At 40.1% G+C, this 13,040-nt stretch overlaps 1 protein-coding gene across 1 annotated transcript; it reads left to right on the top strand.

The window, feature by feature from the left end:
- Window positions 1-213: 213 nt before the first annotated feature.
- Window positions 214-1,400, top strand: LOC117908528 (heterodimeric geranylgeranyl pyrophosphate synthase small subunit, chloroplastic-like). The gene has a single exon (XM_034822158.1). The coding sequence runs from the start codon at window positions 263-265 to the stop codon at window positions 1,157-1,159; it is 897 nt and encodes a 298-aa protein (XP_034678049.1). The 5' UTR covers window positions 214-262; the 3' UTR covers window positions 1,160-1,400.
- Window positions 1,401-13,040: the final 11,640 nt, after the last annotated feature.

Raw genomic sequence — 13,040 nt, 5'->3', positions numbered from 1 at the left:
TCCTAAATTCAATTCATAATAATTAATAATGTCCAAATTGAATATTAAAGTCCCCAATAAATAAAATAAAATAAAATAAAATAAAAAGAAACGTGAATAACGTTAAATCATGGTGCTTTTTTATCCTTATCAAATCAGGATCCTAAACATTTGCACCTGGGTGGCACGTGACATCCCCTGGCCTATTCTTATAACTGCCATGAGAGCTCACTCTCACCTACTCATTTCACAGATCTGACACCTTTCCCTCTCTCCATCCTCCATGGCTACTGCTTTTACCCATATCAATGGTCAGAACTTCATCTCCACGCTCCACAGATCCAATCATTGCCGTCCATCGGGTGGCCCCATCAGGGTCACCATGGCTCAGAAGAGCTCATACTGGACCTCCATTAACGACGACATCGACGCCCATCTCAGACGGGTTATTACCATCCGGGAACCGTTCTCCGTCTTCGAGCCCATGCACCACCTTACCTTCGCGGCCCCGGAGACCACGGCGCCGGCGCTCTGCATCGCCTCCTGCGAGCTCGTTGGCGGCCGGCGGGAGCTTGCCATCGCCGCCGCGTCCGCGCTCCACCTCATGCACGCGGCCTCGTACTTACACGAGCACATCCCATTAACGGATCAGCCCAGGGCCAATTCCCCGCCCAGACCAGGCCCCACGTTCGGCCCAAACATTGAGCTTCTCACGGGCGACGGCATGATCCCATTCGGGTTGGAATTACTAGCAAAATCCAACAACCTGGATGACGATGACGAGCATTCGGATCGGATCCTCCAAGTCATCATCGAACTCACACGTGCCATCGGCTCGCAAGGGGTCGTGAACGGGCAGTACATCCAAGCCCAATGCGACGAATCCAACCCCAGCGTCGGGAAGGCCGGGTCGACCCGAATCGTGACCGATAAAAAGGGAACTGAGTTGCACGCGTGCGGAGCAGCCTGTGGAGCAATACTAGGTGGTGGGAAGGAGAAGGAGATAGAAAAATTAAGAAAATATGGGTTCTATGCTGGAACAATACAGAAAATGTCAAAATTAGAGGATGTAGAGAAGAACAGAGAAGTAATAGAGGAAATGAGAAGGCTGGCACTCAAGGAATTGGAGTACTTCGATGAAGAGAAAGTGGAACCAATTTCTAGTTTTATCAATGTTTAGGCCCTTTTTTTTCCTTTTTCCTTTTTCTTTTTTTGTGAATGTGGGAGGGCAGGCACATGTGGGTCTGGCTGTTTCGGACTTATTTCAGAGTGTGTCCAAAAATTATGCGTACACATTTCATTAGGAGGTGTGTGATGATGTACTGATTTTTGTTTTTTTGTTTTTGAATAGCACTTTTGGGGCCATGATGGTGATGGTGATGGCTTTGATTTTGTTGTGGAAAAGAGTTCTGCAGAAATTATTTTTGGAGTGGGGGAAAGGGGTAAAAAGAGTCCATGGATTTTGGAGAAAATAAGTACTAAGATGAGTCCAATTATTAAAATCCACAAATATTATTGATTAAATCAAATAAAATTTCACGGTTCCCATTTCTCGAAAACCCAACAGAACTCTGTCAAAATCAACCCAACTTAATTTTCTCATTTGATTGATATTGAGTGGGTACCTCATTTTCATGTCTATAGATGTAAAATATGAAATAAAAAGACACAAGTCTATTGTTTCATGATCCGAATAGATTGTCTTGTCTTTTGATTGATATTGAGTGGGTACCTCATTGTCATGTCTATAGATGTAAAATATTAAATAAAAAGACACATGTCTATTGTTGCACAATCCAAATAAATTGTCTCGTCTAACTCCCAAGAGTTGGATGAATGACCTGATCAACAGTTTTCGTCTAGTTCGCTCGAGATGTAGACGATTGCGTTATCTACATAAAAGGTAGTTCAGATAGTTTGTCTGAGCATGTCCCTCTGATACTAAAGTCAATAAGTGACTTAAGCAAGTAAGGGAATTGGTCAGAAAAAAAAATAAAAAAAAAATGCATTCCATTTGTGGAGTCTGTATGGTTATTTATACTTATTCCAATGTAACGTCTTTCCAGGTATCTTCATAGCAATTTAACTGCACTTGATTACACGATATTTTGGTATTGACTGTCGATGCATAACCGTTGTTTTGCCTTGATGAGCCACTAATAATGAAATGTTTTCTAGTAACGGCTACATTTAATATGGAGCATGCCTAGCTCATAATCTACGCATTAATGGGTAAGTAAATGCGTGAAGGACAATTGGGCGCCAATCTTGTTCTATTCGTGTAAGATTTTTCTGTCTGGCCCACTTTGGGACGGATCAGTCACTCGGCCTCAAGGTCGTTGGGCTATACGATTGAAAGCGATCTTCCAGACAACTTGCACTCTCGGACGACCGCAAGAGAGTGAAGGACTTCGGGACGACCTTATAGAGAAAGTCCCACAATGCCCTCCAAGTCTTGTAATTGGGCCCAAATAGGAATCAGACGGCCAGCTACAAGAGTTGCGACTGATGTAGAATTTGAAAACATGGCGCCAAGATCCATGTGTCCTATGCTCACTCATCGTGGGGTCACGTCAATCGACGCATTATGTCAGGCAGCATACCCCTTCAAATGTCTCGATCTTTGCAACCATACCCTATACAGGTTGGTTGCTTTTAGGCAGATGACTTATTTCTTTGCCACTATTACTTTGGTTGTCTCTGTCTATTCCTCTCCAATGACAACGCTTCAGATCTTCACAACTACCACCGTTGACGGCCTGTTCTCGATGAGGCAACTTTGTTTTCACCAAAACACAGTCTACTGGGTACGTAATTCTTCTTCGATCTTTATTTTTGTGACTTTTTTTCCACCATTGAATGCATTCCAACCACCGTTTCTGCTTATGCTTCCCATAAATCTTTGTCGAAATTTGGTCTTATATTAGTTTGGTTGTGACATTGGAGTTTGTCTTTGCTTTCCATTAGCATTCTATCGAGTCCTATAGCGTTCTTGGGCTTAAGCCCCTGTATTGCTTAAGGTCGTGATGCAGTTTGGTCATGACTTGCTCAACAAGTCTTGTGTTAGGCTGTTTAGGGTAGGAAATGAATCATTTCTCGTGTGATAAGCATAGTTTTTAGTTAGACGTCTTTCTAGGGCGTCCTTGTGCTAACTAGCTAGTGATTCTGCCACACAAGTGTTCATTCGGCCTTTGTTCCATTTGCAAATATGGATAGAAGTGGGGTCGCATCCACAAGTGGTAGAATTCAACGCGGCAGGGCTAAGTTGTCTCAGTCTAGTCGTTTCCTAATGGGACATCTGATCGACGAGTTGTCCGAGCAGGAATTTTGTGTCTGTTGCTACATCCCAAACTCGATTTTCATCCAGCTATCAAACGGAGATGCCTCGTCTACAAACGGACTTCCTCACAATATGGTTTATTTCACCAAAAAACAATTTACAGCGGAACTTTGACTTCCAATCTCATCTTAGTGAAGCAATTCCTACATTTTTCCTAGATTTCATTTGTTTTCATTTATCCCAATGTCATCCAGATTCCAATGGGATGCAGTGTCTTAGACACCTTGTATCAACTGGACTTATCTTTGTTGGAAGTGTTGTTCATCTACACCATCAAGATGAGCCCTAAAGAGCACTTTAGTTTGTCGGCTTACATTTCATCCTTGCAGTTCGTAATCGCACTACCATACTCTAGCAAGAGTTGGGGCAAAGGACACATATTAGTGTCCGACCCATGAAGTGGATCAACTAAGGGTCCAAACAAGCTATTTAAGCCCATGGGATCCTTGGATATCCCAAGTATTGAATGTTTTCATGACTTGTGTACTTTTCATCCTTATTTTCTTGTGAATTCCACTAATAGGTGTTCTATCCGTTCAGACAAAAATAGGCAAGGTCAATTGGTCAAGTGGGTGGATAAATCGTCATTCGCCCATTTCAACAAACTATTCGAAATTGACCAGGCTGAACGAAATCATAGTTGCTACTTACAGAGAAAAAATTGAGGGTCATTTTTGCTCAAGCTAAGTCGTTCATGATCCTTCTCTTCGCACGACTAGCATCATTAACTCTTGTGTCAGGCGAGCATTTCGTGTTGAAGGACTTGTCTTTCTACGAGGTAGCTCGTCTTACTGACGTTGAGACGTGGCAAGCCCGTTTAGATGCTCGGGAGAAGAAGCGTCAGGAAGGGACTTTGCACCAAGCCCCTGGTTCAACTTCTCGGCTAGCTTCAAACCCTGCCCCCCGATCGACAAAGAAAAAAATTGTCATCCTTTCTTAAGCTTAGGAAGTTGTAACCGAGCCAAACGAGACATTCAGAGCGGATGAGACCGAATAATGCGATACTGTCGAGCCAATCGTGCCACCTATTATTGAAGAGGTATAAGAAGAAGAAAAAAAAATGGTCAATAATCTGCAAGCCGATTTCCACAAGGGATAACAAAAAATGTTGAATGAGTCCATCAAAGTTAGGTCGTCAACAAAAAAACAAAAGACAAATGGCAAAAAAGGCTCATCATCTAAGCTTGTTGTCGCACCTCATTCGCAACCAATTCCACCGTCTCCACCAGTTCCCAAGACACAAGATGTGGAGAGTATTCCATTTCACGAGCTAGAGAAAACAGTCACCATATCAGGCGATGGCTCCACGCCTAGCGCACAAACTCCGCTAGTTGCTCATGCTAACGTGCATAGCCGGGAAGAACTAGATGTTCTTTTGGAGTGTTTCCCCACGTTCATCAATATGGAGTCTTCTTATCACATGAATGAACTCTTTTCGATGCTTGAGAGGATTCCAGTGGATGTGATTGTTGACCCCTAGCAGAACTTCATGGTTTGTGTCCCACATGGGACCACAAACGAGACCATCGAAGCGATCATGCGCTTAAAGAACTACACGACCATACAAACGGTGGAAGTGGTACGATACATTTTATATGTGATGTTTGTACTTTATATATCACTATTCCTTACTTATTCTTCTTGACTTTTTGCGACAAACTATAGTCGAGGTCCGCAATCTAATGAGACAATGCTCTCATCTTTTCGAACGGTTGAATGCAGTCGAAAAAATCAGGGCGTACATGACCCAAGACGCAGTTGAAACTGGAGCTCAAGTAGACTGTGGCTGGCTTTGCTAAGGAAAAGAAAGAGTTAGAGGCAACTTACCAACAACAAGTCAATGACATGTTTTTCTATGACTATTGTTATTATATGAAGAAACATGACATTACTGATGATATCCCTATTATTCCATCGGATGAAGAGAATGAAGCCTATTTGGGAGAGGGAGCCGGAAAATGAGACGACTCAACAATGGGAGACAAATCCGCAGTAACAGGCCATGACGATCAGTACACTGCCTGAGACTGCTGCTTTTGTTTTTTTTTTTTTTTTGGTTGTTTAGATCTTTTGTTGTAAAGACATTGACTTTCTAACCCTTTTTGAATATTATAAATTAACACAGTGTTTAAGGAATTGGTCTTCCAATATTATTTATACTATTGTTTGCCTGTGTATTTGGTATATCCCTGTTTTTCCCTCCTAGAGTACAACATATGGTCTTTCCCAATTGGGCTGAAGCTTATTGGCTGCTAATTTGGCTGTGTTCTTAAAGACTTGTCTTAAAACCAAGTCTCCTAGATGGAACAATCGTGGGCACGCTCTCTTATTGTACTAAGACATTGTTCATTGTTAGTATGAGGCTAGTCAGACAGTTGTGGCCTCACACTCTTCATCCACCTAGTCTAAATACATTTCAAGACTTCCTTTATTGGTTTCTGATTCTTGCACTATTGTTCTGACCCTGGGTAGTCTTATCTCGGTTGGAATGACAGTCTCCATGCCGTATGCCAAAGCAAATGGGGTGACCCCAGTAAGTCGCCTGCTAGTAGTTCTATAAGCCCATAATATGCCAAGCAACTCATCTACCCATTTTTCTATCACACATTCCAGTCGTTTCCTTAAAGAATTCAACAATGTCTTATTTGTCGTCTATGTTTGCCCATTGTTTTGTGGATATCAAGGCGTTGAATTTACAATCATGAACTTCAACTTCGAACAAAACTTTAAGAAGACACTACTATCGAATTGCAGATCATTGTCTGTAACAAGGGTGTGAGGAATTCTGAACCGATATACAATGTTTTTCCAGAAAAACTTTATCACGTCCTTGTCTTTGATGTTAGCGTAGGCCTCAGCTTCTACCCACTTTCTGAAATAATATGTGGCTATGAGTAAAAGCTTTTTTTAAGTCGCATCGGTTGGTAATAGGTCGACTATGTCCATTCCCCATTATGCAAACGACCACGGGTTGGTCACTGGGTTAAGGCAGTCGATTGGCAATCAGGGGATAGGTGCATACTTTTGACATTGATTGCATTTTCGAGCATAATTTTTGCTACTCATTTCATTGTAGGCTAATAATAGCCTTGAGAATAAGTCCAATGCACTAAGGTTCATCATCTCGGGTGGTTGTTGCATATACCCTCGTGCAATTCGGCCAAAACATATTGGGCCTCCAAATTAGTCAAACATTTCAAATAAGATCACCCAAAAGACTGCATGTACAATTGATCATTGATCAAAGTAAACTAGGTTGCATGAACGCGAAGCTTATGTGCTTGTTTTTCGTTATCAAGGGCTTCATCAATATGGAGGTAATTAATGATAGGCTACATCTACACTACATTTGTATGGGATATATCATGGATCCGTTCTGATGCAATAGAAGGCGTGGGTTGGATGTAGACTGACAACATTATGGATTCGATGATTGGCAAGGCAACGGCAACTCCGACCAGCGCATCTGCTTTTCCGTTTTCTTCACAGGGAATATGTTTGACTCGCCAGTTGGCCGGCTTGGCTAAACGGGCTTCCACACCAGTGAGGTAGTGAGTCATACATTCGTCTTTGGCCTCGTATTCACGTTGAATCTGCCCAACTACCAATTGGGAGTCACTTCGTACTTCCACTTTGATATTGCAAGTATCAAGGTGAGGTCGAGACCAACTATCATTGTTTCGTATTCGGTCTCATTGTTAGATGTGGGAAATTCAAGGTGGACAGATTGTTCGATTTGCTCCTTAGTAGAGGAGAATAGCATGAGTCATACCCCAACTCCTGATATCCTTGAGGCTTCGTTTATATTTAAAATCCACCAATGGTTGGTTATGTCAGTCTGTACCTATTTTTAGGGTACCTCGGCTATGAAATCTACAAAAACCTACCATTTCAATGACAAGCGTGGCTTATATCATATATCGTACTCGCTTAATTCAATAGCCCACTTCATCATCCGTCCGGATAAATCTGACTTGTGTAAGGTGCCTCAATGGTTGCTTTGTCAAAATTGTCACTTAATGTGCTTAGAAGTATGGACAAAACTTTTTTACAGCAATGCGCAGTACTAGCATCATCTACACTACTTGAGAATAACGGGTTTCGACGTCTATCAAAGCTCTACTCATGTAGTAGACGGGTTTTTGTCCATCTTTTGGGACATGTCTGAATAGGATGGTGTTAACTGCATTGTCTGACACAGTGAGATACATGTATAGTTCCTCGCCCACTTTTGGACTGCTTAAAATTGGAGGTTTTGTGAGGTTGTGCTTGATAGCATCAAAGACACTTTTACATTCCTCAATCTAGCCAAACGTTTGGGTTCCACGTAAAGTATTAAAGAAATGACAGAGCTTATTAGTGAAGCAGGCGATGAACCGACCCAAGGCTACTAGACGGTCCGTGAGTCGCTGTATTTCCTTCTTAGTGAACGGAATGAGCGTCTCAAGCACGACTTTTTCTTGGTTCAAGTTTATTTTGATTCTTCATTGAGTCGCCAAAAAACCAAGAAACTTGCATGTGCTAACGCCAAATGCACATTTAAGCAGGTTAAGTTTCATATTATACTTCTGCATTAGGCCGAACGCTTCTTTCAAGTGTTGAATGTGTTCTACGCAGGTTTTACTTTTGACGACTATGTCATCAATGTACACCTCCACTGTCTATCCCATCAACGGTTTGAAGATTCTTGTCATCAGCCTTTGATATGTTGCACCCGAATTTTTTAGCCCATAAAGCATGACATTATAACAGTATAATCCATGAGAAGTGATGAAAATCACTATTTCTTGGTATGGTTGAAACATAGGGATTTGGTGGTATCCGAAAAAAGCATCTGGGAAATAGAGCATTCCATTTCTGGATAGAATCAACAATTTGATCAATTCAGGGCAAAGAGAAGTTATCTTTCAGGTAAGCATCATTTAATTTTGTATAATCCACGCATACTTGCCAGGTTCCTCCTTTCTTTAGGGCCACCACAACGTTGGCTAACCAATTTGGATAGGCGACTTAAAGATAAAGCCAACAGCCAACAACCAACAACTTAGCAATTTCTGTCTAGATTACTTTCTAGTGAACCAAGTGGAAGCTTTGGACTTTCTGTCTCACAGGATGCGTATTTGGTAGAATATTCAATTTATGAGTAACCACAGAAGGGTTGATTCTTGTCATGTTTGAATAGATCCAGGAAAATATATCCTCGTTTCAGTGAAACAGGGCTTCTAAGTGGCTACGCTCCTCCGTTGTTAGCAAAGAGTTGATGTTTGTCATACGACCTTCTTCGTCTGATAAGAGTAAGGGTAGCAGGGGATCAGCAATCGGTGGATCTCTTTCCACCTGTTGCTATAATTGTTATTTTCCCTTCACACATGACAACTTGGGTTCATCTTCAGTTGGGTCTATCTACCCAACTTCTACAATCACCTGGTAGCATTGTCGAATGGCCAATTAGCTATCGAGTAAGTCTACTTGCCCAACCTCGGTATGGTAACTTACCATTTCATAATATATAGACGGGATGACTTTCATTTTATACAGTCATACTCGTCTCATAATGATGTTGTAGGATGATAAGTCATCTACTAATGAGAAACGAACATTTAAAGTGACCGGGCCGACCTAGATACGAAGAATGACATCATCTAGGGAGACTATTATTGCTATTTTAAAATTGGTTAGGATGCAACATGATTTTCTAAAGTAGAAAGAGAGTACCCCATTTACCTATATGCCGACATTTTGCCAGAGATTGACGGAGCTTCTGGAATCGAGTAAAAGTCTACGCACGTCAAATCCGTCGACTCCAAGTGTTAAGACCAGGGCATCCCTTTGTGGTAGGATCACCTTATTAGAGTTGATAAGATGGAAGGTAATGGGTCTGTTTATCGGTTGGACACTTTCGCCATTGAACGTGCACTAAACGATATGTACTATTTCCCTTATAGAAGTTGCATAGACTAGCCTTCGCTTCTACCTTTTAGAGTGGTATTATCATCTACGGATCCACCATGTATATAATTGATAACCACTCTAGGTTTCATAGGAGACAAAGGGGCCCATTCGGTTGTCTCTGCTTCATCTCGTCCGCTAGAGGCACGAACGTACTATTAAGGTGTCCAGTCTTAATAAGTTCATCTACCAGGTAGTACGAATTTTTGCACTGTTTCGTGGTATATCCATGTTTTTTATGGTAGGGGCATCATCGCTTCCAGTCTCGCCTGGTCAAATCAATTTTGATCAGTTCTAGCCATTTGAATTTGGGCAGCTCTTGAATTAACAAAAAGTGATGTTCATAAGAGACAGTCAATGGGGTGAGCCTTAGGGGTTGCTGCCGCCATCCGTCTTACTTTTGTCCCCCTTGTCTGAACTGATTGTTTGGGGGCTTTGAGCTTCCAACTTTATTGTTCTTTGTTGGCCAGTTCATGACTAGAACCTACTAAGAAATTGCTCAAACATCATCTTCAAGCATAACATATTTATCCATCCATCTGAACAAGTCGTCCATTGAGATAAGCAGCTTTTTGGCAAGGGACTCAAAGAACGGAGTGCCTAGGCTTATGCTCCGTTTAAAAATCTAGAGTATAGCATCCGTGCTATAGGACTCAACCTGGAGTACTGTCTGGCCAAATCGCTTCATGAAGTCTCTCAGCAATTCATTATCTTGCATCTTAATGCTCTGCAAAGTGCTTATGTTTTACTTTTAATGTGCAGAACATAAGTAGTGGCCAACAAATGTCATAGAGACATCGCGAAATGAATTGATGAAATTCTGAGCGAGCTGGTGAAACCATGATAAGGTCGAACCATGGAAGCTGGACGGAAAGACTTTGTAGAGCAATATGTCATTTCCAATGTCCAATGTCCTTAATTGTCGATAGTGCAGTAAATGATCGAATGGATCACTCGTCTCATCGTACATAGTGAACTTAGGCACTAAGAACCCTTTAGGAGGCTCGTAGTCGATTATATGAGGGCCTAACGGCATAAAGAGCATATCATCCAGCTTTCAAATGATAAAGCCAAGAGGGGGCCTTTCTTGTGGGCTCAGGCACTACTAGCAGCTCTATATGTGGTGGTTGGAAGCTTAGTGACGCCTCCTATTTTGGTTAGTCCAGTTAGCCCTTCAAGGCATTAGAGATATGCGGGGGTGCCTGTGTCCATTGGTCTTGGGGCCCCAAGCGGGCCCTCATGGAGTCAGACAAGCGAGAGTCCTGTTGTTATCCCTATTTTTGCTTTCCTCTGGTGGAACTGGAGGCTTCGTCAAGGTGAGACTGGTCAATTGAGGGATAAGCTGGTTTAAGCCATGTAGGAGAGCGACTAGAAAAGTCTTCCTCATGCGGGTGATAAGACAGATCATTGTGTCGTCGTGATGAGTGTGTCGCCTGGTTGTGACTCTGTTTTTGGTTGGTTTGCTGAGTAGAGGTGTGATGACATTGTGAGTGACACCTCTCAACCATTTGAGCTCGCAACTCCTAGATATCCTACCTCAATTGCTCAAACTATTGGAGTAGTGACTACATACATTGCTCGTTTTCTTCTTGTTTTCTTTCCATTCTAGCTTGCCAAGTCTAGAATTAGTCAGCCACAGTGGCTTACTGGGATGCGTTAGACGTATTGGCCATTGTGCTAGTGTGCTTTTTGTGTCATTTTCTCATAGACGACACCAATGTTGTTGCACGATTCGAATAGATTGTCTCGTCTAACACCCAAGAGCTGGATGAATGGCACGGTCAACAGTTTTCGTCTAGCTCGCTCGAGATGCGGACGGCTGCGTTATCTGCACAAAAGGATGTCTGGATGGTTTGTCCAGGCACGCCCCTCCGATGCTAAAGTCAATAAGTGGCTTAAGCAAGTAAGGGAATTTTTTAGAAAGAAAACACATACCATTTGTGGAGTTTGCATGGTTATTTATACTTATTCCAATATAACGTCTTTCCAAGTGTCTTAATAGTACCTTAACTGCACTTGATTACGTGATATTATGGCATTGACCATCGATGCATAATGGTTATATTGCCTTGATGAGTCGCTGATAGTGGAATGTTTTCCGATAACAGCTGCATTTAATATAGAGCGTGCCTAGAGCGCAATATGCGCATTAATGGATGAGTAAATGCGTGGAAGACAGTCAAGCACCAGTCTTGTTATATCCATGTAAGATTTGTCCGTCTGACCCACTTTGGGACAGATCACTCACTTGACCTTAGGGTCGTCGGGCCATATAACTGAAAGTTATCTTCTAGACGGCTTACACTCCCAGACGATGATCGTAAGAGAGTGAAGGACTTCAGGACGGCCTTATAGAGAGGGTCCCACACCGCCAATCCTATATACAAACTTTCTTAGAAAGAAAGTCATCATTAACCTAATTACACCATATGTCCAAAGTTTAATATTGCCTGATTTGATCATATTTAGAATCTTTCTTTTGAAAAAATGTCAAATTATAAGCACACTCATTAATCAAGGTATTCAATTAAAAAAATTAGTTTCAACTTGGGGAAAAGTCAGTTTTGAGTCACTAATTTTAAAAAAAATATATTGAAAAATGAACCTAAATTTTATAAATTGGTTTTGTCATCATCAATTTAAAAATATTTTAAAGTATATGCACTTTTTCATGAGTCAAATAATAATGTCTTGAAATACCCTTTTACTTGTGCATAAGTCAAATAATTATGTCCTAAAATACCCTTTTATTTGATAATATTAAATAAAATTATTAAAAAATTCATTTTATGAGTTTAATTTGATAAAAGTATTTTATAAATAAATATATTATAATTTTTTTATTATATGATATGAGGTACAAATCATTGTACAAAATTTCTCTTGGATCCTCAAGTGATATATAATTTTTTTCTCTTTCCCTAATTAATAATTAATTTATATCATGTATTATATAAATTCACTCATCTTTTCATTTTCTTTTTAATAAAATCAAATAAAAATTTTGTTAGTTGACATCAACAATTAAATAAGAAATTTTAAAAATTAAAATTAAAATACTTAAAAATTAAATACAATTAAAATTTAAAAATAAAATAAAATAAAATATTGACTCCCATTATATTTCCAACCCTTTCTCAATATCTATATTTTCTAATAATGTATCTAAAACAAATCAAAGTTAATATTTTAATTTTATATTTTTAGCCTTAAAATTTTTTAGTTTTAATTATATTTTTAATTTTAAAATTTTCTTATTTTATTGATCTCAAATCAATTCTCACAAGTAAAAACGTCATTTATGGGAAATAATTATCAGACCTATAAAAGAGCACATACATTTTAAAATATTTTTAAATGAATGAAAATAAATCTAATTTATAAAATTCGATGTTCTTTTTATTAAATTTTTTAAAATTAACAAGTCAAAACTCACTTTCCCCTTCATTTCCATGGACAAATAGGCAATCGGGTTTTTATATCAAATCAAAATCCATCGAACTTCATATTCAAATCATTAGATCATTAAATTTGTACAATAAAATCTAAAATCTATATAAAGGGTACAAACAAATGGGATCCGAAAATGCATCCCTAACACCACCTGCTTGATAATCTTTTCCAAAATGGATTCTGCTTTCGCTAGTACAAATAAAGTATGAGGGGTTGTACTGCAATTTTCCTGTAGCCCGGTTCTATTATTGGGTCGGCTGGGCCTGGTGGCCTGGTCTAAAGAGCATTAGATTAATTAAGCTCCATTATCATCCATTAC

Source organism: Vitis riparia, chromosome 19 (assembly GCF_004353265.1).
Source record: "Vitis riparia cultivar Riparia Gloire de Montpellier isolate 1030 chromosome 19, EGFV_Vit.rip_1.0, whole genome shotgun sequence".
NCBI classification, from domain to species: domain Eukaryota; kingdom Viridiplantae; phylum Streptophyta; class Magnoliopsida; order Vitales; family Vitaceae; genus Vitis; species Vitis riparia.
The sequence above is the reverse complement of the archived record's forward strand: the minus strand, read 5'-3'. Positions and strand labels throughout refer to the sequence as shown.

Excerpts from the sequence above, each read along its gene's own strand:
- LOC117908528 (XM_034822158.1), top strand. The coding sequence starts at position 263 with ATGGCTACTGCTTTTACCCATATCAATGGTCAGAACTTCATCTCCACG.